Below are 25,998 nucleotides of genomic sequence, written 5' to 3'. Positions count from 1 at the left end.
ATACTCACAAGTTCTATGCATCTTTTTGCAGTAAGTTTCCAACCCTATCTCAGCCAGAGTGTAAAATAATCGAAATTTTTTGGTGAAGTCCAGCTTTCTTCACTTGTCAGCTCACTTCCAAATACATTCATAGTCGGCTCTGGACTGTCAATATTGAATATTAGTAATTGAATATTTATGCACATTCTACAAATTGAAAAATTATCTAAAATCTGAACACCTTTTTTAATGATTAAAGTAATTTATCCCATATAACTGAATCCGATTTTCATCTGCGAGGCACTTTCAATATAAACAATGCTAATTATGTTTTTTTTTTCTAGACATAGTAAGCACTCTCAGTGACAGTCTAATGAATAAGTTGGTAGAGTAGTCGTCTGACTATGCCATTCTTTATTTTGAATAACCATGCGATGTTTGTCAAAATTCGGACCGAAGTTGTTTCATGAAGATGAATATGTTAAGTATTCGACTGTTGGGAAATTTCCTGCTTCCATCTAAGAGATAGTGATTAATTCCAAGTCACAATCTTCGGTATTGGATGGATAATGCTACTACTTTTATTAACAGCTCTAGGATTGTACCAATAAATGCGCTTAAGACTAATGCAAGGCGTGAATGTGATACTTCACTAAGCAAAATAGATAATAATTTCGCACAAGTTATGTTTGTATAATTCTCACACGGTAGCAGACATAAATTTGGAATACTAAAAAAACTGTGTAAGTTTTATAATATTGGGCTGAATTTGTGAGCATAGTTAGCAGACGTAGTTTTGCATCAAGACTTCGGAAAAGCTAGCGGCGATAAGACGATGAGCTATGGCGTTTATAGCGTGGCGAATTCGACCTGGATCGAGAACGTTTGGAGTGGTAATTGGATTGACGATCACGGTTGCGCTCAGTGCGCTCACTGAAATATAGAACAGTAAAGTTTTAGATCAATGCAAGCAAGTTTACTAGAGTGTGTTTTGATTCTACTACTGTAGTATTAGTATAAAATATTTTTTCTAAGTCAATGTGTGTGTGTAGTAGTTAAAGTTCATAATCTATTCAATCCAAACATAGAATCGTTACTTTTGTCATCAGACCACAAATTTAATAAATGAATCGCCTACTTTAAGCGTGCTTACAGCGGCACACTAAAAGTTAACTTTTGGAAATCACCTTAATTGAAAACATATTTGGTAGGCATAGGCATTCCTACATAACGGGTACCAAATAGTTTTTCGTGAAAAGTTCCTACTCTTGAGAAAACCCGCGTTAGATGTCTTTCGCCATACAAACTGCAGGTGGTTAACTCATGCTGGCTATTTTTACATATACGATAGCGCATGGATACGGTTGCGGCGGTTAGGAAACCAACCACTACTGTATGCGATTCATTGGTATCGAATTAGAATGTATATTGTCTATCCGGAACAAGGTTAGAACGCTTTTAAAACCGAAGCTGGGTTTTTTTTTACAGATACAGGCAACTTTCCCAACTTCGCCTTAAGATGCGCTGAACAACGTATCAATTAGATTGACGGTTAAAACTTCGGAAGGAAGTTTGGTTCGGAAGTCCCGACTTCCAACAATATTCGTATAAGGAAATAGTATTTTTTCGCGTTTGTTACGTAATTAATGGATCTCCCCTAATATGTACCAACCTAATATGTATGTTACGTTTATATTAAGTAAGTGAATTGAATAACTCAGTATAAACTGACATTTTTTAGCTTGTGTTAGCTTTACTTGTAATTTAAGAAAGTTGAATGACATTGTTTAGATTGGAGACGAGCCAGCATCGGGCTAAAAGTCTCCCTAATAAAGAAAAAAAAAGACATTGTTTAGATGTTTTCGATTTTGCTCCACAGCACTCATCTGGTTTTTTATCATGTTCTGGGTGTCGTCTGAAAATTTTAACTCATTTGGATTAAAACTAATTTAGCACAAGCCGTTTCAAGTTTGCATGCAAATTAATATGGGGAAATTTATTTTTTTTTTTTTCCCTGGGCTTTGGATTAAAATTCTCCACAAATATTGATATATTCTAGGAGAATTGTAATCTGTGCTGGTAGGAGTATACGAACTGGGGGTTGGAATCTATTTGAATACGCATGAAGAAAGTGGTTGAGAATTGAATTGTAAGTTCGTATACTCCTATTCGGTTTCCTCAATGACCGACAGGGTGCGTGCTACATGTCGCGGATAGAAGCTAAGGGAGGTGTGGTATAATTCGACTGAATTTATTGAATAAAGAGCCTTTTAATAGTCAGTCAATTGTGCTTAGCCTCCTATTGTGTTGTAACTGAATAATGTCAAAATAGATAATCGATACAGACACCTCCTTTCACAACAATCTATAATTCATTTGAATGTATTCAACATTGGCTCCGTAGCTTAATGTCCTATGCGACATAGTTTTGAAGATACTATTTAGCTGATCCAAGTCTAGCATCCTGTACTAGAGAGTTACTTTAGAAGAGACTTCTCATAATTTTATCGTAGTCAACGTTTATGTAAAAATTAAGTTATAAAATGGAGTGCTCATTATTTCCTGCTAGATCAGTTACAAGACAACGTGGACCACATTGAGGAAAAATTATTCAATAAATCGATATTATCGTCGAAAGGCCCAGCTATGCTGTAACCAAATTAATCACTTATTATATAAATCTTTAACTGAAATTAGAAAAAAAAGCTACTTAATTAAATCCGACTGATATTAAATATAACACTACACTAATTTAAGAATCCCATTTAAAAGAACCTCATAAATAATAAAATGACATTTACTAATATCCATTCTTTTCATTATTTTCCTCACTATCTAACCCGATATCAACTATAATAAATTATGATGGAGCTTCGAAATTAAGAAGACTCGAGCCAACACCAAATGCAGCATGATCCTACTAATATCGTCAGGAATAGGAAGAATCTGAAATCTGGTAAACACTTATTAAAGCTAATAAGTGGTAAGTAGATAGAAAGAATACATACATGGTAAGTGCAAATAACTTATAAATTTATCATATTTTCATTCCATTGCGTAAATGTATATATCATATGTGTTTACTTTGTAAATGATAACCGTACTTTGTTTATATATATGCACATTTGTGAAAAACGTATATATGTTTCTGTGAGTGTGTGTGTATATTATATCAAAACAATAACCTAAAAATTGATTTAGGAAATAGGTGGAAAATTATGCTGAAGTGTTGTTTAGGATGGTTACTGAGAAGTGCAAAATATAGTTGATGTAAAAATTGATGTAGCGGTGTTGGCAGTCATGGGTGAAGTGAATTAAGTGAATCGACTCATCATTAAACACACGACTGCAATATATGTTCAACAAAATCGTGAGCCGTGACTTAAATACTTATTAATACTATGTTTGCACTACGGCATGAATAACATGTTATTCAAATTATCGACAAAAGAAAGCTCATCAAGATAGCCGAATAACATGTTACAAGGCCCTAGTGTGAACATAGTATAAGTCGTGACGTGAATTTGGAAAGGTTGAACGGAATTATGAACAAAGATGGTGCCGACGATTTAGTAATTTGGTTTGACCGTTTGTTGATGTTTCGGTGACTCGTTTCTGAGGCTGGTTTCCTGCTTAAGAGAGTTAAGATAGTGGAGAAGTTGTGAATGTGAAGAAAGAACGATACGGTGATAGTGATCGCAATAATTTTCGGTGATCATGATGACTGTGTTAACATTAACGTAATGATAGTAGGTGAATATGATGCGTGATTTCATTGCTTATACTGAGTGAAATGATTCGTAGTGGCAGAAATTATATACTTTTGTAAAGGTAAAGAAGAAGAAAAGAGTGATGTTGATATTAGTGATGGTAGTTTGACAATACTAAGTGCTTATAATGATGGGGTGGGCTGTTATACAAATCCTTGTTTTCATCAACACGGCCCATAACAGTGACCACATGAGCAACATCGCTTAGGAACGTCTGTGTGATGATGAAAAACGGGAGGCTCATAGAAGCCAATATGGGCGGGGTACAGTGTAGATTAATAGCAAGGGACAGCTGCCATTGTAACCACCACAAAAAAAAAAAAAAAAATTAATATGGGGAAATTTATTTTTTTATTATACTGTTAATGACGCTTCCCCAGGCTAAAAGGAAACCTACACAGCTAAAAGGAATACTCAACAGCTTTCACCCAACGAAAACCGCATGTTGATTAATCGCCCCAATAATTAGTAATCGATTTTAATACAGGTTGCGAATCTCTAGTCATGATACTGCCGTGTCAAGCATATCTGTCCCATGTCGAAAAATATGCAACTGAGAAAAATGCGATTGAAGTTGGAAACGTATTTTTCAGTTTGTAGCTAAATTTTCCCATGAAATTTTGATTGATAAACGTATATCGATGAAAATAGTGTATTTCTAATGGCTTAGTATGTTTCAAAGGAAAAACACTGTTTTTTAGTGAAATTTTTTCAGTGGGACATTTATGCTGCGAAATTGAAGACAAAATTGATAATTCCAAGCATATTTGTCCCAGTGCTAGAGTATCATCAGATTACTTTGCGCTTAGCAAAAGTTCAGTTGGGTCTGTATAATAACCTGATTCAAATTAGGGATCATACACATATTACGTAAGCAATTTTTCTGGGTTTTTTGACCCCCCCTCCCCCATGTAAGATTTTTTTCACACAAATGATTTTTTATTTATATGGTGCGTAAGAAAACGACGACCCCCTCACCTCCCCCCATAAGTGCTTACGTAATATGTGTACGGCCCCTTAGATGCATTAGGTCTTTTCAAAGCGTATTGTAGTAAGGGGCCGTACACTAATAACGTAAGCTTTTGGGGGAGGGGGCTATTACGCTCCATAGAAAAAAATGTGTATAAAAAAGCTGACATGGGGACGAGTGTGTCTGATGTTATACCTTACATAAGAGTAAGGACAGTGAGAATTGGTTCCTATACATAATTTGATCCTGAAATAAATTCAGGATAATTATGTTTCAGCGCAGATGGATTTTTGGAAGAAGCATCAAAATCAGGTTCCGTGGTAACTCAATACCGCAATACTGCGAAGGTGTTTGATGATTCCTATAAAATTTATTTCAGATTAGCATCTGATGTGTCGAGTGGAAAACTCCACCTGCTGTATGAACATTTGAAAACACATGTTTAGGACCATTTTTTCGTAATATCGACGGGAAATTCGGCCCAATAGCTTGCTATTGAAAATCGTTTAGTCACTTCGTTCCGAAGCTATTGCAAAAATCTTGTATATATGTAAATGAATTGGGCCTACCTTATAGTCATGCATTTAGAAGCACGACTACAAAGCGATGATGCTTAGGCGGCTTGGTTGGACTCACGGTCAAAGGAATTTTCGGGTGCAATTAGGCATAAAAGTATTTTCGTGTTAGCCTTATCATATACGAATGCAAAAATGGAAATGCCAATAATGAAAGAAGAAAAAGTGTAAATAAATACATAGAATTCGAATAAAAATGAGAGACTATTCTCACTTAAGTTTTAATATAAATATGCTAAATATGCTTCAATTATTACTTTTCAATTTTCATGATGTACAAGAAAGGCATCAACGATGTTAGGTGGATTAACCTTTTTTACCCATTGAAACTATACCACAACTCATATTCTATCTCTGAATGATTTGATAATGAAAATTAGCCTCTTCGAAGTAATTTAATACATGTTGTTTGAAATTTGTTTCAATGGGACAGTTATGCTTGGAAATTCTACAATGGGACAAAATGACCCGATATTTTTTCGCCAAGTTTTCGAACAAACTATATGTATTTATTTGTTCACCATAAAATATACATTAATTTAGAACGTTTGTTGCAAAAAACTCAAAAATGATAAAAATCGACATGGGGATTGTATGTCATACCCCAGAAACCCATTGCCCAGAAAGTGATTCCCCTGAAATTAATACCCCTGAATGCACCACTCCCCAGAAAAACATTCCCCAGAATACCACAATCCCCAGAATGCCCCCATCCCCCGAAAGACATTCCCCAGAATGTCCTAATCCCCAAAATACCATACCCCAGAATGCACCATTTCCTAGCTTAGACTAAATACTTCGTAATTGCTTCATCCCGGGCAAATGCGTACTTTTAAAGAAGGAGCCGTTAACTCTTTTGACTTATTCCGGGCAAATGCATACTTTTAAAGAAGGGATCATCTACTCTTTTGCTTCATCCCTGGCAAACGCATACTTTTAAAGAAGAAGTCATCTGCTCTTTTGCATTATCCCGGGCAAATGCATACTTTTGAAAAAGTAGTTATCTACTCGTTTGCCTTTTTCCGGGCAAACGCATAATTTTAAAGAAGAAGTCATCTACTCGTTTGCCTTTTTCCGGGCAAACGCATACTTTTAAAGAAGGAGTCATCTACTCTTTTGTCTTATTCCAGGTAAATACATACTTATAAAATGGAAATCATATATTCTTACGACCCATTGCATTTCATACTCTTCACGCTAAAAATGAACTACTCAAAATTGAGTCGAATCCGACTCATTTTCATTAAAAACGGAACAACTCAAAATTTGAGTAAAAGATACTACTTCAATAAAATGATGATTGCACTTAAACTAGAGTCTGTTTGTCGTAACATGCACTTAGATAGATAGATAAACTTGATTCGCATCTGTCGTATTAAAAATTGATGGAAGGTCAAGCTTAACTTTCGCGAAATCATCATTTTATTGAAGTAGTATCTTTTACTCAAATTTTGAGTTGTCCCGTTTTTAATGAAAATGAGTCGGATTCGACTCAATTTTGAGTAGTTCATTTTTAGCGTGTTTTCAACGATTATGCCAAATGGTCATTATGCCAAACGGCATTATGCCAAATGGCATTATGCCATATGGGCTTCCCCCAATATGAACAAAGAGTATAATGGATTATATGCTCCTTCGTATTATATGTGAGCCCTAACAAACATATCAAATGGGCTCCATTCCGGGCAAATGCGTGCTTTAAAATAAGGCAGCATACGTCGTTTTGCCTTATTCCGGGCAAATGCGTACTTCAATATAAGTATTTTTGCATAGAAATGTAGTATCTAGTATTTTTAATTTATAGAAATGTCAGCGAAAAACATAGTTTCTTAGACTGATACCTTTTTCTGGGGAACGGGTCATTCGGGTTTTTTTCTTCTGGGGAATGGGTCATTCTGGGGATTTCTTTTCGGGGAAATGGTGCATTCTGGGGAATATCATTCTGGAGAATTGGTCGTTCTGGGAAATGGAATTCTGGGAAATACCATTCTGGGGAACTGATTCTGGGGATTGGTATTCTGGGCATTGACATACAACCGCAGTGCAACATAGTAGCCTGAATTTGTGTGTTATATTTTTCGCGCCACGAGCAGCAATATTGCCTATTGGTGAGTTACGCAATTAGCTCCAGAAAACCATGGTATAGATTAAATACGATTACTAATTGGTCGGGGTTCTACCAAACCGTACCAAGCGGCTTTTTGACTGACTTATGGTATTTCGTTCGTACAAGGAATACATACGTACATACGTAAATTTGTTGCAGGACATCCTTAGTTATGGAGTCAAGGGATATCCGATGCGATTTCCGATCAATTAAATCTGCTAAACGAAAGCTTGGGCAGAAAAATGGGTAAATTTTTGTTGGTGCTTGGTGCGATTTGGCAGAACCCCGACCAATTATTGGAACGATTATTTAAGATGCGGTTTTCGCTGAGTGAATGCTCTTGAGTATTCCTTTCAGCTATGTAGGTTTTCTTTTAACCTGCGCCTAATGAGGAAGTGTCATTATCAGTATAAAGAAAAAAATAAATTTCCCCATACTAATTTGCATGCAAACTTGAAACGGCTTGTGCTAAATCAGTTTTAAGGCTCAAATTATCGTATGGTGCATGCACGGTATATAGTAGGAGTGTGCTTGGAAATCGTCAGACAATTTAGCTGCAAACATTCTCAAACAAATTCTTTTTTTATAGTAGGCATTGGATTTCACTGGGATCTGTTTAATGACAATAATATTATACTCTATTCTGTTTTTACACATTACATTGCAATGAATAACAAGCATGCTGTGTAAAAAAAAAGTTTAAAATTCAAAGAAATTCTGTGTTTTGATTTTTTTTCCGAATCGTGCAAAATAAATGCAACTTTTTTAAACGTTGATATGTTTTTTACACGGCCGTATAAATCTGATAATTTGCAAAATGTCTTCTTTTACATATATGAAAAAATCCTGAAACGTCATCCAAATCGAAGATCATCGATACAAAAGGGGGTCGCGCTTCTCGCAAACTGGCTCTTAATGCTACGTTTCAACCAGGGATTCTACATTGGTTTTCCAGACAAGTTAGCAAACGTTAATTTGGAAAACATTCGCTACCAGCACTTGCCTGAGCTCCTAATAGGGTAACGGGACCAACAGTGGAGCTATTAGTAGATCCACAAAAGAAAATATTTTTTAAAAAACCGATAATTATGGGAAATTTGCAGCTTTAATATCTTAGCCAATAGATAAACGAATAAATTTGCTAACAAAAATTAGATTGATGCAACTACCAAATATTGCTTGCACCACTATGGGTACACTGTTCTTTTAGTGGTGGTAAAAATTAATTTTGGTTCCCATAGTGGTGCTAACCGTTGATTTCTTATGAGACTTGCCACTATTGGTACAGTTGTACCACTATGGGTACAAGGGAGTCTATTTTATTAACGAAAATCATTGTATTCAATAGTTTTTCAAGCAAAATCTTAGGATAAGTTGCATTTAACAGGATATTCAAAGCACGGCGCATCAATTGAAACTATAGATAGTAGAATCTATAGATGAGCGAAAGCATGGCTGAGACGATTTTGCACACGCGCATATGACGTCACAGCCCTTAACGTTTCCATTGAAATCGTGACGTCATGCTCGTTTGGAGACACGTTTGACAGTTCGTTTGAAGACAGAGGATTTATCTTCGCTCATCTATATATTCCACTATCTATAATTGAAACCATCGTAAAGTGTATAAGGTACACAGTGGGGCAAGTGGGTAAGGAAATCGTATATTTCATGTTCATCAAGTCATAAAAGTTGCTTGTCATAAGACGAGTTTGTACAATCCCATTGAATTCCACCACTTAATTGTATCTTGACAAATACGTATTTCGACCTCAACAGTAAGGCCATTTTTTCACGAATCATTTAATAATATTTTTTCACGAATCATTTAATAATATTTTTTCACAAATCATTTATCAAACATGGAATATTTAAAACACTGACACGCTTGACACTTTGGGTTCCTGATTTAGTATTACCACGTATCACTGTAATAAACAAAAGCCTTCGAATGAGTTTGAAATGGTATCATTTGTTTATATACGCTTAATTGAAATTATTTGTGTTAGGAAAAATAGAGAAATGCATTCAGTATCGGAAAATTTTCACTTACCCCACCCATGGTAAAAAAACAGGCAAAGCAATAAAATATTTTTTTCAAAATTTTTGATTTTCATATCAATATTTGTGTGGCTGAAATTCAAAACTACAAAGAAATCCAGCTTATCAATGTACTAATTGAAAGTGTTATGGAAACCAACATAAAAAATATTAGTACTTATTGACACGCAAAACAACCTGTGCAAAAGATAAAGGTTAATAAACTTTTACTCTGGCATGTTGAAATGGTTTATTTTTCCATGTTTACTTATTTAACGCATCGATTTGAATGGCATGTATGATTGTGAAGTAAAATTGAATAATTATGTGCTGCATCAGTGAAATATTTGCGCTTTTTCACTTACCCCATTTACCCACTTACCCCACTGTACCTTAATTATGGAAACTCTCATTAAAACCCCACTACCTCCACTGTTGATGTTCCACTAAGGGTACGGTTACCCTATATCAGATTGAAAATACATAACTTTGTATTTTATGCATATGTTGTATATTATCCAACAGTGTTATCATTGTCTTTAACATAAATATAATGCAAAACAAAAACTCTCATTAGTCCAACTGCCTTGGTCGTGAGAAATACTTTTTGAGCTTGTAGTGCGGATCGCACAGTAGGAAACAATGAGGCAGGATTCCACGCCTGAAGCTTGATACGAGGAAAACGGTAAAGGTTAAATGCCAAAAAATGAGTAAGTTTTTTCTGCGCACACGTAATACCCAGACATCAATTCAGTTCGTTTAGCTGAGTCGATTGGTATATAACACTATGTGTCTCTGGGCCTTTGCATAGACTACTTTTACTTGCGAAAGTAATGTAAATTGTTCAAAAGCATCTCAATAACTATTTTATTGCAATCGGAATACCTCTAAATCTGCCACAATAGTGGCATGATTTATTTGGCACAAATTTTGAAGTTCTCATTGTCCGATTGGCTTAATATGGTCGCTGAATATCTGAATATCTAAATAAAGGACTTCCAGTTTAACTTGGTAAGTAAATTGAGCGTCTAAACATCATCATCCAACGCACTGAATGATTAACTGGTCTAATCTAAACGTAGCATAAAAGTCTTCTTAGGAGGGATAATAGATTTAAGAGAAACGCTACATATAATACAATAATACTAGATTAAAGATATCTCTATAAAAATAAGGATTGGTACATACCGAGGACTTCTTGACCTTGATCTTGATCGGGAGTATGATTCTGATTCAGAACTTGAGCTTGAACTTGAGGAGTAGTCGTCTTTACGATTTTTCTGGACGACTTTTTTGTCACTTTTGCTCACATCTTCCGTATCAGAGCCCCAAAGATCGTATTTTGAAAGGTCTCCATTATCATCGTCTTCATCGTCATCATCATCTTCTTCTTCCTCATCGCCATCGTCTTTAGCATGGTGCGATTTTTTGTTTCTGGACGGGCTAACTCTAGAAGGTCGAGGCCGAGAAGATACATTGGATTTTCTTTTTTTCTTGCGACCAAATTCATCATATTCGTCATCGGAATCCGAACGGTCTTTATACTCTACAATACCTCGATCATTGTAGCCGCCACCGTAACCTGCAACGAATGCGTAAATAATTGAAAACTAGGAAAATCACCTATAACGTAGAAATTTATAATAATCGGAGCAAAATTATAAAATTTATCAGAATTATATATTATTATAAGGTTTCTCAGAGCGTTAATGAATAAAGCTTTCAATGAATGATTAAATTTGTTATGATTAAATCATTCAACTCTATGATTAAAGATTATGATTAATGATTTATTCATTTCTGACAATGATTAATGATTATGATTAACGAATAAATAAATTTTTGAAAATGATTAACGATTATGATTAATGAATAAAACGTTTGGAGTATGATTAACGATTACCGATCGTGATTAAATGTCGACACAATATGTGTATGATTAATGATTAACGATCGATATGATTAATGATTAACGATTTTGAATAATCAAATTCAATGATTTGCATAGTGATCAATAATCAAGTAACCTTTCCACCAAATTGTTTTAATAAAAATGGATAGAATTGTATGACTATGATTAAAGATTGATGAATAAAAGCGGTGTATGCAATGATTAAAATTGATGATTAATTAATAAACTCAAATCAATCATGAATATGATTAGTGATTAATGATTAAATGTAAAAATGTATGATTAACGATTGATGATTAATTATCAAATCATATTTTTTGTATGATTATGATTAATGAATAATGATTAAATAACCCATTATTAATTAATCATGATTAAATCTATGATTAATCACTAATGCTCTCTATAAGGTTGGTATGATGCAAAACTGTGCTTACTGGCATAGGTAGGAATAGAAGGACTTCAGCTTGCTGATACCAAGGGGTATGGGTGCTTTTTTTTAATCAATTTGTTTATTTAAGGCTTACACGCCGTATTTACAGTTTTACAGAGCTGCAATCCATATTTATTTTACCATTTTCTGGTGTAACCCGACAGCTTTTATTTTTCATTAACATAACTTTTTCTCTTTTTCCAACATTGTGGCCCGTATTTGAGGAACACTGGCTACCACAAACTTTTTTTTGTTTCACTTTCTTCACTTCGCTTTGGACGCCTCCGCTTGTGAGTAACTTCATTATCGTCAGCCAGGGGACTGAAGAAAAGGCTAATACGCCTACTCACCATTCGTTAAATATGGCGTACAATGTTTTTGTTTTAATTTCGTTGATTTCACAAACAAAGCTTCGGAAGTATCGACGGGCTATTTTTTTCGACATAAAAATGCATAGCATAGTTACGGTGTACTTCGTAGATTGGACACTGGTGATACTCATGTTTTTCTTTTGAAATCCTTATTCAGATTGCTATCAGAAATCAAGGTAGGTGTGGTCCTTGATTTCAATCTAGGATAAATATCACAAAAGCATGAGGATTATTACTCCTGGCCACGCCCATCTTCACCGTAACTTAGGAGGGGAAGGAAGTGTTGATGTAGTACTTACTTAACGAGAGGCCCCCGACTCACCCTCAAAAGAAACCACGGAGTTGGATATTGGGGAACGTAGTCGTTGGGTCAGGAATTGCCTGTAGCTGACAATGTGACCGTGGTAGATCTTACACCGGAACACACGACGCAAAGGGGGCGTTATGGGGCTTTTTTCGACATAAAAAAGCCATACAAATACAAAAGACTCGGTATACTTCAACTGATTCCGAGTTTTTGCCAGGAAAAGTTGATTGCCGATAATTAGCACTAACTGCGTTCTGCGTACGAACCAATCACCAAAAATGAGCAGCTGAATTCGGGTATACCACCCAGAAACTGGGTACCAAAAACAGAAGTACCAAAAACGATATTGGGTAGAGTGCCATTGTACCGCGGATGACAGGCGTTTCACCCTCCTGTAAGGCATTTTATGAGACGTTTCGTGGTGGCCCGATTATTTACTTCTAATGTTTTGTTTTGGTATGATTCTGCGTGAACATTCCGTTAGGACCGAACACCAAATAATGTTTGTAACATTTTACTTTTCATTCGTGTTTTCTTCAGCATTTCAGGCTTAGAAAGCAATGGTATGCATTATTTAACGGAACATGTCCAGGCTAGCTTTGCAGAGATGCCTGGATGAGTGCCGTTTCCCTGAGAGATGGAAAAGGCAGAAGTTGGTACTGCTGCCGAAGGCCAGGAAGCCTCCGGGCGACCCATCGGCGTACAGACCAATTTGCCTGATCGACACGACGGGTAAACTGATCGAGAGGATCATCCTCAACAGGCTCACCCCGTACGCAGAGGGTACGGATGGCCTGTCGAGTAACCAGTTTGGTTTTCGGAAGTCCACGGTGGACGCTATCAACTCAGTGCTCAAGACTGCAGAGGTAGCGATCCAACGGAAAAGGCGATGAATTCGATACTGTGCGTTGGTGATACTGGACGTGAAGAACGCATTCAATAGCGCAAGCTGGGATGCCATCGCGCTCTCGTTATACCGGCTTAGCCTGCCGGTGGGACTGTACCGGATCTTGGAAAGCTACTTCCAGAACCGTGTGCTGCTATACGAGACCGATGCCGGTCAGAAAAGTGTTCCTATTACCACAGGACTCTTGCAAGTTCTGGGCCCGGTACTATGGAACCTGATGTATGACGGGGTTCTGAAGCTAAAGTACCCTCCTGGTGTGAAGATCGTCGGCTTTGCTGACGATGTAACACTAGAGGTCTACGGGGAGTCAATCCCCGAAGTAGAACTAACCGCAGAACACGCGATCAGTACTGTGGCGGACTGGAAGAGTGCGAGAGGCCTCGCCCAACATAAGACGGAGGTGGTTATCGTCAGTAACCGTAAGTCGGCACAACATGCAGTTGTTCACGTGGGAGACGTCGCGATCACTTCAAAGCGGAGTCTGAAGATTCTTGGGGTCATCATAGACGACAAGCTTACCTTCGGTAGCCATGTCGAATATGCGTGCAAGAAGGCTTCGACTGCTGTGGCGGCATTATCGAGGATGATGTCCAACAGCTCCAAGGTGTGCGCCAGTAGACGTAGGCTACTGGCAGGCGTTGACGTATCTATCCTTAGGTACGGCGGCCCGTCTTGGGCAAAAGCACTGGGGGTAACCAGTTACCTGCAGAAACTGGAGAGCACCTACCGCTTGATGTGTCTCAGGGTGATATCGGCCTACCGCACGGTATCGCACGACGCATCCTGCGTGATAGCGAGTATGATGCCAGTCGGGCTGGTCATCTGGGAAGACGAGGAGTGTTTTGAGCTACGTGGCACCGGAGGGCCCGCGAGCGTACCAGGGTGACTTCGGTTGCCAGATGGCAGCGCGAGTGGGTTAACTCCTCGAAAGGTAGGTGGGTGGACCCACCGGCTGATTCCTAACATATCAAGCTGGGTGGTAGACCCCATGGGGAAGTTCACTTCCATCTGACACAATTCCTGTCAGGCCATGGCTGTTTCCGACAGTACCACCACAGGTTTGGGCACGCGGAGGTCCCCGTCTGCCCGGACTGCCCAGGTGTTGACGAAATTGCAGAGCACATACTGTTCGTATGTCTTCGTTTCGACGTCGAAAGAAGAGCAATGCTAGACGTTTGCGGCCGGGACACAACTCCGGATAACCTTATCCAGAGGATGTGTCAAGTGGTGGAGAAGTGGAACGCAGTCTCGACTGCAACCACTCAGATTGTTTATTTAGTTTATTTAGTTTATTTATTTACACCGCCTTCAGACAAGCTGTACAGACTGTGTGATTATATTCTAATGTTTAACCTAGAGACGAAAAGATTTATTTAATGATTCGCATTCGACTGGGTCGCACAGACTACTAATTAAAATTTAACTTATTTCGAACTGAATAAACAATTAAGTGACAGTAATATTCAACACAACAAAATGGAAACTATTAAATAGATAATGAAAATACATGGATATTGAAGATCAGCGTATAAAATTGGGTTGAATTATCCGGTTGATAGGTCTCCATACGGGATTCGAGCAATGTATGAATTCTCGACATCGCACACCTGGTGGCCAACTAGCTGCATCCAGCGCGGAATCACGATGACGGGCGTCTACAACGACTTTGAAAGACACATAATCGAGAGAAGAAAGATCTTTCCGAGGGGACACTAGTCATTTAATGTGAAACTTGTTCGGCTCCTATTGATTCGCACACCATGAGCCTTATTTCATCTTCTGTTACATCATTCGCGTTGTTGGAAATGAAAAGTTGGACAGTCTGGTCGTTTATCACTTCAGGATTATCGATATCCATCATTCTTGTTGAAGATAAAGGCTGATTAAACATTGTGCGATTCGAAACAATTTTACTCGAGGAATTCGAAACTAAAGAAGTAACTATCTTGCCAATACGTTCCACTTCCATTCTCAAATGAACTACCTCATCTTTCATTGTTGATTCATTGCTTTCCACCGTTTAGGGCTGTTTAAAGCGAAAGCGGCCGGTTTCAATTATGTGTCTACAGCTGTCACACATCCAGAAAATGTTAGAGTGCAAGCAAGCGCATCCTTCATCATAATTCAATCCCACACATTTTGCGTGAAACTGGTGACGGTCTTCACAGAAACCATCGCATGATACAACGATATCTTCTGGATAAAATTCCTTATTACATTTGCCGCAATGGTCCATCATTAATTAATGCGTTTAGTCCAAACAGTGGGAGATAAAATCCAGAATATCATACACCACAACAGAACGGCTACAGCTTTCTGATGTAGAGCACTGATATTATTTGAAACGACGGTTGTGTCGTTCAATTGTCCGGATGACTGGTGTAGGTGCTGCTGATGAAAGCCGACGATCGTTGCAAAGCGAAAAATAGTTCGTTAAAGCTGCTTCGGTGAAGGCGAACGTCAAGCGAGTAATGTGATTGTGAGAATGGCGGCGACAATCAGTTTATGATCACGGTGGAATCAGAACTTCAAGTGCTGTTTTCTGCTTGCAATAGATCCACGGAATTGGTTATTTGCACGGACAGTTCACGAAGCACAATCGAAACGCGTAAGTTAGATTTTACGTAGGATAATACATCAATACATCACAAATAACTGAAGCACAAAAATAACATGAACCGATCGAAGCGAGAGTCGTGACAGAGAATCTGGCGTGCCGAGCAGCAATCGTCAAGCAGTACTAACTTGTGATTGGTTAGTTAGAGCGAAAAGTGCCGAACGCGGAGAAGTGTGTGAATAGTCTGCCCATGCAGAGGTAATGGCGCAGCGGGTGGCAACCGAGATCGTCACCTCGAAGCATGGCAGAAGTGTGAATGAATAGGCGTATGTATGGACTGCACACGCCGCGCTGGGAGTAGCGCAGGAATGTTGGTTCCTATGACTACTGATACCCCACGGCGTGGCAGAGAAGTGTGGGTGAGCGTCCACGTCAGTCTCACACGGTATGAAAGGAATGAGCACACTAATCAGTCTCACACGGTATGTTTGAGTTGAGCTAGTTTCATATGGTATGAACGAGGTGAGTCAGACTCACATGGTATGTCAGAAGTGGGAACCTAAGTAAAATGTCCCACAAGGGATGCCAGAGCGAGAGTTAGGTCGAATGACTAGAGTAGTACACCCAGGTTTTTTTTTACACGGTTGGAATTCATTAATTTCTCGGTTAACCTGAATTTTCAAAGCTTTTTAAATACCCCCTGAATTTTCTTTGATTTTTTGTGAATTTTTTCGTGGGGTTAACTCATTGTTTCATTGACGCTGAAGGTCTTAAACGACTAAAACCAAAACCTGGGTGTATGTGTCAGCGCGAACTTAATGAAAGAGGTGAGCAGACTCACATGGTATGATAAAGGTAGGCACACAAGTCAGACCCACATGGCATGATAGAGGTGAGCACACAAGTCAGACTCATAGGAGCGTTAGCAATGGGACTGCAAAGGCCCTGACAGAAGCAATCTCTGCCGACGCTGCGGATTGGAGGGACATAAGGCACAATGCTGCACGAGCCCTCCCAATTGTTTGATTTGTTCCAGCAAAGCTGTGAACAGCAAGCACCCCATGGGGGGTTCGATGTGCCCGGCGTTTAAGCGTGCTGCAAAATCAAAGTGCAGGTAACGCAGCTGGCTTGCTCGGCCTCGCCCGAGTGTTTGGTGTGCGCAGGTTTAGAGGAAACGGCGGAACACGTGTTGTTCGTGTGCTCACGTTTTCGCGGCAATGCGTGACCACATGCTTGCCACATGTGGTCTGGACACTACCCGGACAACCTAGTTCGGAGGATGTGTAAAGATGAAGTTGGCTGAACGCCGTTTTATCGGCTATCGCCCAAATCGTCTCGGAGCTAAGGCCAGAAGGTGGCGCGTGGACTCAAGGATGGCTAGTTCAGGCGCAAATAAGAGGTGGTCCAAGGGATCGGAGTCGGCTTCATGGGTCATACCGGTGGTCATGCTCTGTGGTCGAACTCGATCCTTTATCGAACAAGTGGCTGCGCGAAGAACAACATGGTATCGTCGCTTTCGTGGCGTCGGTCAACCGGGCGGGTTCCGAGCCCAAGGACGGAAAGGGTCCCTCGTCAAGGCTGGGGCAGGCGTAGGCCTCGCGTCGGCAAGTCCCTCTGTGTGCTGGGCGAATAGGCCCTATCGCAGAAAGGTCAATTTGGGGGTGCACGTGGCATCATCATTCTTGATACCAGTCGTGCAGAGGGAAGCAGGCGCGAAGTCGACCCTTCTCACCTTTCGAGGACATAGGGCGTGGTAAGGCCACCTGGAAAGCCGGCAACGCGCTGGCACGATACCATGATGTTCTTCTAAAAAGCGAGTTACGATGTTCGGTGCTGCAAGGACACGCAGCTAACCTCGAGGGTGCGTTGTGCACTGGCCCTCCTTTGGAGCATTACTTGGTTGTACCAGAAGGGACTATGGGCTTGGCGGCAATGGAAACGGTTTAGCGGGTCGGGGATGTAGTCCTGCCTCCCTCGGTGATCCCTAACCCCGCACTTCCTGGTCAACCCAGGATGTCTGTTGAGCAGATTCCCCCTCCATTGTTTAGGAAGAAAAAACAAAAAAAAATAGGAGCGTTAGCGTGAGTGCAAGCATGGAGTGCATGGGCGTGAATCAAGTGTTTGAGTAAGCATACAAGTCAGACTCACACGGCATGAGAGAGGTGGGCATACAAGTCAGACCCACATGGCATGAGAAGGGTGGGCACACAAGTCAGATCCACACGGCATGATAGAGGTGCAACAGAGCATGTAGGGTGTGTTAGAGGGTGCGATAGAGTGAGCACCCAAGTAAGACTGAGCGAGTACGTTAAGTACTGCCATCCCCCAGAAGTAGCACTGGGAGGTAGTTCCTGGGGGAAACGATGGCGGAGCCCAAGGGAGTTTAGTCGGTATTACCGGTACGGTACTTCGATACTCCAGCACACTTACGTGCGGTAGTTTGGCAACTACAATGCACGTGTGCTGCGTTAGTGTGTAAATGCATTCTCCATTGTAAAAAAAAGACGGTTGACGTCGCTAACCGCACGGCTACGAAGCCCAAGTGTATTGAAAATCTTTGGATTGGCCTTCATTACATACACGCGCTTTATCGATACAAGACAAAAACTGGGTTCTGCGTTCTTTAATGCACGCAATTGCCCGGGGGTACGCCGTTTGGCATAAAATAATTTGATATAATAGTCGTTTGGCATAATGGTCGTCTGGCATAATGGTCGTTTGGCATAAATTGATTAAAAATAATATATACTCAGAAAAATTACAATTTTAACAGAATAGTTTGTATTGGCATTTATGAAAGTTATAATTTCAATGATTTTTTCCTCCATTTGCACATAGGCTATAATTTCAGTTTAAATGGCTACGCTTTAATTATCAACGATTTACTGCCTGTAATCGCAGAACTATCCCATATGAATAGGAAAACCACCAAAGATGGGACAACTATGTGGATACAGGCAGTTTAGGTTCTTTACAATTTTCCAGAAAACTATCTCTCGAAACCCGTACCATTTGAATCTTTTACTCAGATAATATTTACTAATTCCGAGAAGACCATTCCTCAGAACGTATTATTCATCAAAAAGTGAAAGTAAATGCTTCTAGTAAGTAAAGTGAAAGTAAATGCCTTCTTTTAAAGCACACGTTTGTTCGAAGCAATGCAAAAGGGGAGATCATTCCTTCTTTTATATTACGCGAATTCTCAGGATAATGCAAGAGAGTTGATGATGCTTTCTTTGAAAGCTGCGCCTTCTTTAATGTCAATATCAAGGAGTCTATGTTGAAGTCCAGCCTTAAGCTACGTAAAGAATATGATTATTGAAAATAAGATCATTTTCATTGCGTATGCCAAACGACCATTATGTACGACTATTATGCCAAATGACCATTATGCTAAACGACTTCATGCCAAACGGCTTTATGCCAAACGACTTTTTTTTCGGTTTGGCCTTCTTTATATGCATGTATTCACGGTGCCCCGGTAGACCGTTAATATAAAATAAAAATGTCCATCAAAACCAAGTACTGGGCTCGATTCCTGTGGTAATTCTGCACCTCTGGACCAATTTAAAAAAAAACTCTAGGAGGAATCTCGAGAAATCTTGATTTGAAGTTTTTAGTTAAGAAATTTCAAAAGAATCCATATAAGAATCCAAAAATACCACCAAAAACCCTGATTAATCCACCTAGATAGATGTCCTTCAATTCTTCTTGAACCTGCTGGTCGGAAGTAACCACCAGCGTTGCAGGGTTGCTGTCCGGCATTCTTGAAATATGTCCTGCCCATCGTACCCTTCCAGCTTTAGCTACCTTCTGGGTACTGGGTTCGCCGTAGAGCTGGGCGAGCTCTTGTTTCATCCTTCGCCGCCACACACCATTCTCTTGCACAACGCCAAAGATGCCACTAAGTACGCGTTGCCGTTATTAGAACTATAAATAACTATACTATAAACTGACTTAAGTATGTTTTTGTATGGCTAACTTGCTCGAGTTTAGTATAAGTGTTGCTTTCAATGTTTAATAGAATGAAAGGTAAAAAATAATTTAATTTAGTGTTTATGTTCATAATGGAGAGAAGTAAGACCAGAGTTCGTGTAGAATAATAGTAGTTAGAAGCTGTTATACTCGATCACAGCATTTATTAACCGATCTTTGCTGCTAAATCTCGCCAAAGGTCTAATCAACGGACTAGAAAAAGCATGTTTGATATTTAAGCCAAAGCCTATTCCGGTATCTCTACAGAACTCTGAAACATGATAATTCAAGATATGGTACTTTGACGTGAATGGAAGCTACGGCTTTTTCCAGCTGCTAGCAAAGCCATCAATTACTTCCTCAAAACTATGCTCGAGTTTCAAAGAGCTGTATCTTGCGTACACTTTTTTGAAATCATTCAGAATCTGCTGATTGAAATATTAATTAGAAAATTGTTAATGTTTAAGCAGAGTAATGACGTAATTCGAAATACCGGGATTCTAGTGAACTTTATGCAATTTGTTGATAAATTATCTGTACTTGATTCACCCATAAATTTACTCAACATGGCGCTTCTCGAGCATCTTTAAAATCGTATTAACAATTCCGAACTAGATGTGTAGTGTCGGAGATAAGCAAAGGTTCATTTTGTTTCTTTATTTAAGTGCTTTTAAAAGTTCAAAAATTGATATTTCTTCGTCGTAACCGAAAACCCAAAAGAATATGCACAAAGCTTGTAATTTTTTTTCTTTCTCTTGTGAATTTTTCGTGATGTTTTCCTTGGTTCTAGAGATCTCATTCTATATGCCGAGCTCACTCTTGAAAATCGTAGCTTTTCCTTACCGCCATCTTTAGAGTTATTACCGGTCCGATGATCCTTTTGCGAGGAAATCTCAGAATCTGATAAAGCTCCGTCAATACAATTATTACACCATCTGACGAAGATCTAACCTGTTATATAATGCTAAACAACTATACTACTTTAAACAAATCTTTAAGCTGTTGGTTTTTTTAATCATTATTTTCATACTCCAATCTTTACTTCTGATGCTCGAATTCATCTGTGAATACAATAAAAAAATACAAACTTTAATCTGAATTCAATATTCAACAAGGAATCTGCAGCCTTCACGTGAATTCATGAATGGTTCTGGACGAGCTACCTCTCGTTCTTGAAGATGGACGGCTTCAAGTCATACCAAAAACATATCTAAGTCAGTTTGGTGAGCTTAATCAGTTTTAAAAATTTATAATTTTAATAAAGGCAACAAATGCAAACTGGTTGAAAACAACTTGGACCACTTTTTGGACGGCTTTGAAAGTATTTTGGGGATATTATTGAATTAAAATATAGATTCTTTTGAAATTTCCTTATTAAAAACATAAAATCAAGATTTCTCGAGATTCCTCCTAGGGATTTTTTTAAAAATTGGTCCAGAGGTGCGGAATTACCATAGGAATCGAGCCCTGTACTTGGTTTTGATGGACATTTTTATTTTATAATAACGGTCTACCGGGGCACCGTGTGTATTATTTATTTTGGATTGGCCTTTGCCCTGTATAAGGCAAAACTGGGATCCGTTCAGTATTCGAGTTTCCTCGTACACAAGACTTAAAAGCTGTATGAATTTTTGAACAATGTACAAGAATGGTGATTTAAATAGATATCATTCGTTCAATGACATATTTTCAAATAAATAAGTTGCTAATTCAATGATTAGGAATTGAATTGAATGCGAATGAGGTAAGTATTACGCAACATTGTACAAATGTATCATACATGCCAATCTTCTAATTCAAAGGAAACAATTTGGCTAGAAAAAATGTCTTTTACATTATATCAAAACATTAAAATTCAAGGAAAGATGTATTTCCTGCATGATTCGATGCTTATAAGTATGTTACAGATAGCTTTTTTTTTTAATTTTTTTTTTCTAAATTATTTTCTATAATAATTATTTTTCTATAATTATTTTCCAAATTATATTAAAACAATAGTACACTTATTGTTTCTGCGAAACGGGTTATTCTGAGAAATGTCATTCCGCGAGATGGATAATTTCTGCGAAATGCACCATTCCGCGGAAAGTCGCACTCCGCGAAATGGGTTCCCCCAATGTGGGACTCCGCGGAATGACATTCCGCAATTTGTCATACAATCTACTCATCCATATTCTCTCTTCTTAAGGATGTGCTTTTTGTTGCAGCCCACAGTATCAAAGTGTGTGGCTGATGATTGTTACACTGATTTAAATTGATAGTATATATCTATTTCGTCAAAGTGTATAGTTGCGCTCGGCTTTATCCCGCACATTCAAAGGATAATCCTTTAGAGATTTCGATGGATTCCAAACTCCCTCCAGGAATTCCGATGAAAATATTCCAGAAATTCCGACATGAATGTTCCATGAGTTTTGATGGGAATGTTCCAGAAATTCCGTCGGAAATTCTCCTAGTCGGGAATCCAGCGATGTAGAAACAAATCGTCAAAGGATTCCGAAACAATCTGTCGAGAGATCCCAAATCAAATCGTCGATACTCTCAATAATTCCTCCAGCGATTCCGAAAAGAATCCTCCAGCGATTCATAAGGGAATCTTCCAGGGATGTTGAATCAAATCTTAAGGATTCCGAAGCAAATCGTTGGGGGATTCCGAAGCAAATCTTCGACAGATTCTGAAACAAATCTTCGAACGATTATGGAGGAACTCCGAAGTAAATCAATGAGACATTCTGAAGCAAATCCTCCATGGATAATGGTATCATCATTCTGTGCAATTGTTCTTAAAATACCAACTGCCATTTTTGTAAATCTTCGATGATTATTGAACCAAATTGAACTGTACTTTAAGTTTAAGGTTTCGAGAAATGAGACAGAGCATTAGATTTCATGGTAAAGCCCAATGGGCCTAAGTTGAATTTAATGATATCTTACTCCTTAATGAATAAAGTTCTTTCGTATAGCTAGTTTTTAGTAGTCAGAATAATAAAATGTGTATGCAATACTCTAAAATACGGAATAAGACAAAGAGAATCCACGGCAGCAGTGAGGAACAATATCAACAATATCTGAGTCACGACCTGGATACCCACTACTGAAACATAAGTGCTGTCCAACGAGAGCTTGAAGTAGCTCGAAGTTTCTCCCTGTCCTGCTCATGCCCATTTGGTGACAGAAAAGAACGAGCAGGACGGGAACAACTTCGAGCTGCTCATTGGACAGCACTATAATGAACTGTTTTATGCGCTCTTTTCCTGCTAATCTGCATGAAAAACTGAGATGATCAAATTGAACGAACTCGCACTTTTGCAACCCTTCATCATACAACAGCTGAACGAAAAAAGTATGTTACTTGCAGCGATAATTAATGAATTATTGGCAGTGGCTGATTTTCTACCCGCCGCAGCCACATCCAGGCGCAATAGTATATGCACAAAATAGCCAGCAAGAGTTAACCGCCAGAAATTTGTATGGCGAAAGTCATCTAACGCTGGTTTTCTCAAAATTAGGAACTTTTCATGAAAAACTATTTGGTACCGGTTATGAGGGATGGTGTCCGCTACTACGCCTACCAAATATCTTTTCGAATAAAGTGCTTAATTTTGAGAAATCGAACCTTAGATGCCTTTCGCCATACTGGTTTCAGAAAGTTAACTCCTAGTGTGCCGCTGTAAGCACGCTCAAAGCAGTCGATTCATTGAAATCATTTTCCATCAGCAGTCAGACAGCGTCATAGAATAACTAATTTGGACCAAGTAAACATGTAATCATGAACACCTACAACTAATTTCAAAAAAGTTATAGCATTCGTCTTGTATTATATCTAAATGCTCTATTTTATTAGACATAATATGGGGTAAAACCTGCAGGCTTGCGTTTGGATACAATGAATTATTGGCATTAGCTGATTTTCTACTCGCCGCAGCCACATCCAGGCGCTATAGTATATGCGCAAAATAGCCAGCAAGAGTTAACCGCCAGAAATTTGTATGGTGAAAGACATCTAACGCTGGTTTTCTCAAAATTAGAAACTTTTCATGAAAAACTATTTGGTACCAGTTATGAGGGATGGTGTCCGCTACTACGCCTACCAAATATTTTTCGATTAAAGTGCTTAATTTTGAGAAATCGAACCTTAGAAATGAATCGACTGCTTTGAGCGTGCTTGTTACAGCGGCACACTAGGAGTTAACTTTCTGAATCAGTATGGCGAAAGGCATCTGAGTTTGATTTCTCAAAATTAAGACTTTAATCGAAAAAATATTTGGTAGGCGTAGTAGCGGACACCATCCCTCTTAACCGGTACCAAATAGTTTTTCATGAAAAGTTCTAATTTTGAGAAAACCAGCGTTTTAGATGTCTTTCGCCATACAAATTTCTGGCGGTTAACTCTGCTGGCTATTTTGTGCATATACTATAGCGCCTGGATGTGGCTGGTGGCGGGTAGAAAATCAGCCACTGCCAATAATTCATTAAATTATGTCAAACTGGTTAGCCCAGGGCTTCCCAAACCTTTGGGTATGCGACCCACCTAGCAAAATTCTATATGTTTCGCGACCCACCTATGAAAAAATGCATTTCACCAAGTAGTATTAAGCATTAATGAATCGCCTGCTTTGAGCATGCTTACAGCGGCACACTAGGAGTTAACTTTCTGAAATCAGTATGGCGAAAGGCATCTAAGGCTCGATTTCTCAAAATTAAACAGCTTGATCGAAAAAATATTTGGTAGGCGTAGTAGCGGACACCTTCCTACACTACTGGTACCAAATAATTCGTGAAAAGTTCCCTACTTTGAGAAATCCCGCTTTAGATGCCTTTCGCCATACAAATTCCTGGCGGTTAACTCATGCTGGCTATTTTGCGCATATACTATAGCGCCTGGATGTGGCAGCGGCGAGTAGGAAATCAGCCACCGCCAATAATTCATTGAATCAGAATGTCATCTGTTTCGGCTTCTTCCACATAAAAATATTCACGTTACCTTTACATGTATTACAAATGCAAAAAATGACGAACATGGTATTGTTTGTCAAATGTTAGCGTTTTTATTTTACTTCATTATGGGGACAGCTTTTAGGCATAAATGTTTAAATAATATAGCGTGGTGTTGGATATTTAAAATAAAATGCGGTTTGAACTTAAAATAATGTTCCTGATAAAAATGATCAAAGGGTTAGGGGGGGGGGGGGGGCGTGTGAGATCAAAGGGGTTCATTGCCTGTCGACATTTACCACGCGAATAATAACAAAACAAGGAATAATATTTGCATTTTGGTTGATTTTGTATATCGTTTGTCAATCCTCCCCACGGAATCAAATATTTCCAGCTTGCCACAGATATGCAAGGCAGTAAAGCCTATTTTCCGTTGTGGGATTAGAAGCAGTAAATTGAGCTTTCTGAACGATTCACAGGTTTTTTACAAAATGAACAAAAATGCGAGTGTTACAAATATGCTATCATGGGCAGAATACTTACCGGTTCGTTCTTCAACTTCACAAAACCTAGGAGCGTTGCACAAGTTGCAGGTATGACGCCGGGCCCAATTTACATTGGCACACTTGCTGCATTGCCAGTCTTCAGCGCTGAACAGTCCGCGAGATTTTTCTGCGGCAACTTTTCCAATTTCGATACCCACTTTCTTCTTGTGACTACTCGTATGGGAGCTATCATTGCTGACAACTCCAGCGGTGCTGTTGGAGCTCTTTTCAGCATCAACAGGAGGACGCTCACTGCCGCAACGATTACACTGGCTACGACGAGCAAAATTTAAATTCTGGCATCTGTTGGTTTCCCGTTTCGAATGTTCAGAAGTCGGTGAAACAAAAGGAGGATCAGTAGGTGATTTGCTTGCTAGCAAAAAACAAAACGAAACAATTGGTTCTTACTCGGAATCTGGACAAGTCCAATCGCCGTCTTTATTCGCGCCCGGTCGACGATTTTCTTCCGGTTTGTTACAGGTGCTCATTTGTCGTAAACTGATTTTAGATTAGTGTTTTCTTTAGTTAAATTGCCTGGTTTTGCTAGTAAAAATTATTTTGAAATGTATTTTGCAATATTTTGATGTAAACAAATCAAACGTTATTTATGCGTTA

At 38.8% G+C, this 25,998-nt stretch overlaps 1 protein-coding gene across 2 annotated transcripts; it reads right to left on the bottom strand.

Moving 5' to 3' along the window:
• Positions 1–651: 651 nt before the first annotated feature.
• On the bottom strand, positions 652–25,998 carry LOC134211722 (zinc finger Ran-binding domain-containing protein 2). 2 transcript variants are annotated; one of them, XM_062688885.1, is made up of 4 exons: positions 25,792–25,998; positions 25,382–25,686; positions 10,630–11,023; positions 652–849 (listed from the first exon to the last, which is right to left on the bottom strand). In XM_062688885.1, the coding sequence occupies exons 1-4, from the start codon at positions 25,869–25,871 to the stop codon at positions 798–800; spliced, it is 831 nt and encodes a 276-aa protein (XP_062544869.1). In that variant the 5' UTR covers positions 25,872–25,998; the 3' UTR covers positions 652–797. The 2 variants fall into 2 exon arrangements, with proteins under 2 accessions (XP_062544869.1, XP_062544868.1); XM_062688884.1 differs by having other exon boundaries at positions 652–912; positions 25,792–25,995.

This window comes from Armigeres subalbatus, chromosome 2 (genome assembly GCF_024139115.2).
Source record: "Armigeres subalbatus isolate Guangzhou_Male chromosome 2, GZ_Asu_2, whole genome shotgun sequence".
Classification (NCBI taxonomy): domain Eukaryota; kingdom Metazoa; phylum Arthropoda; class Insecta; order Diptera; family Culicidae; genus Armigeres; species Armigeres subalbatus.
Note: the sequence above shows the minus strand (reverse complement) of the source record. Positions and strands in the feature narration are given on the sequence as shown.

What these genes read in the sequence shown, in the direction of transcription:
- LOC134211722 (XM_062688884.1), bottom strand. Translation starts at nt 25,871, where the DNA reads ATGAGCACCTGTAACAAACCGGAAGAAAATCGTCGACCGGGCGCGAAT. An exon ending in TGAAGTTGAAGAACGAACCG is followed by an intron (nt 11,024 to 25,381) that starts GTAAGTATTCTG and finishes CATTCGTTGCAG; the next exon opens with GTTACGGTGGCGGCTACAAT. An exon ending in TCAAGGTCAAGAAGTCCTCG is followed by an intron (nt 913 to 10,629) that starts GTATGTACCAAT and finishes TCTATATTTCAG; the next exon opens with TGAGCGCACTGAGCGCAACC.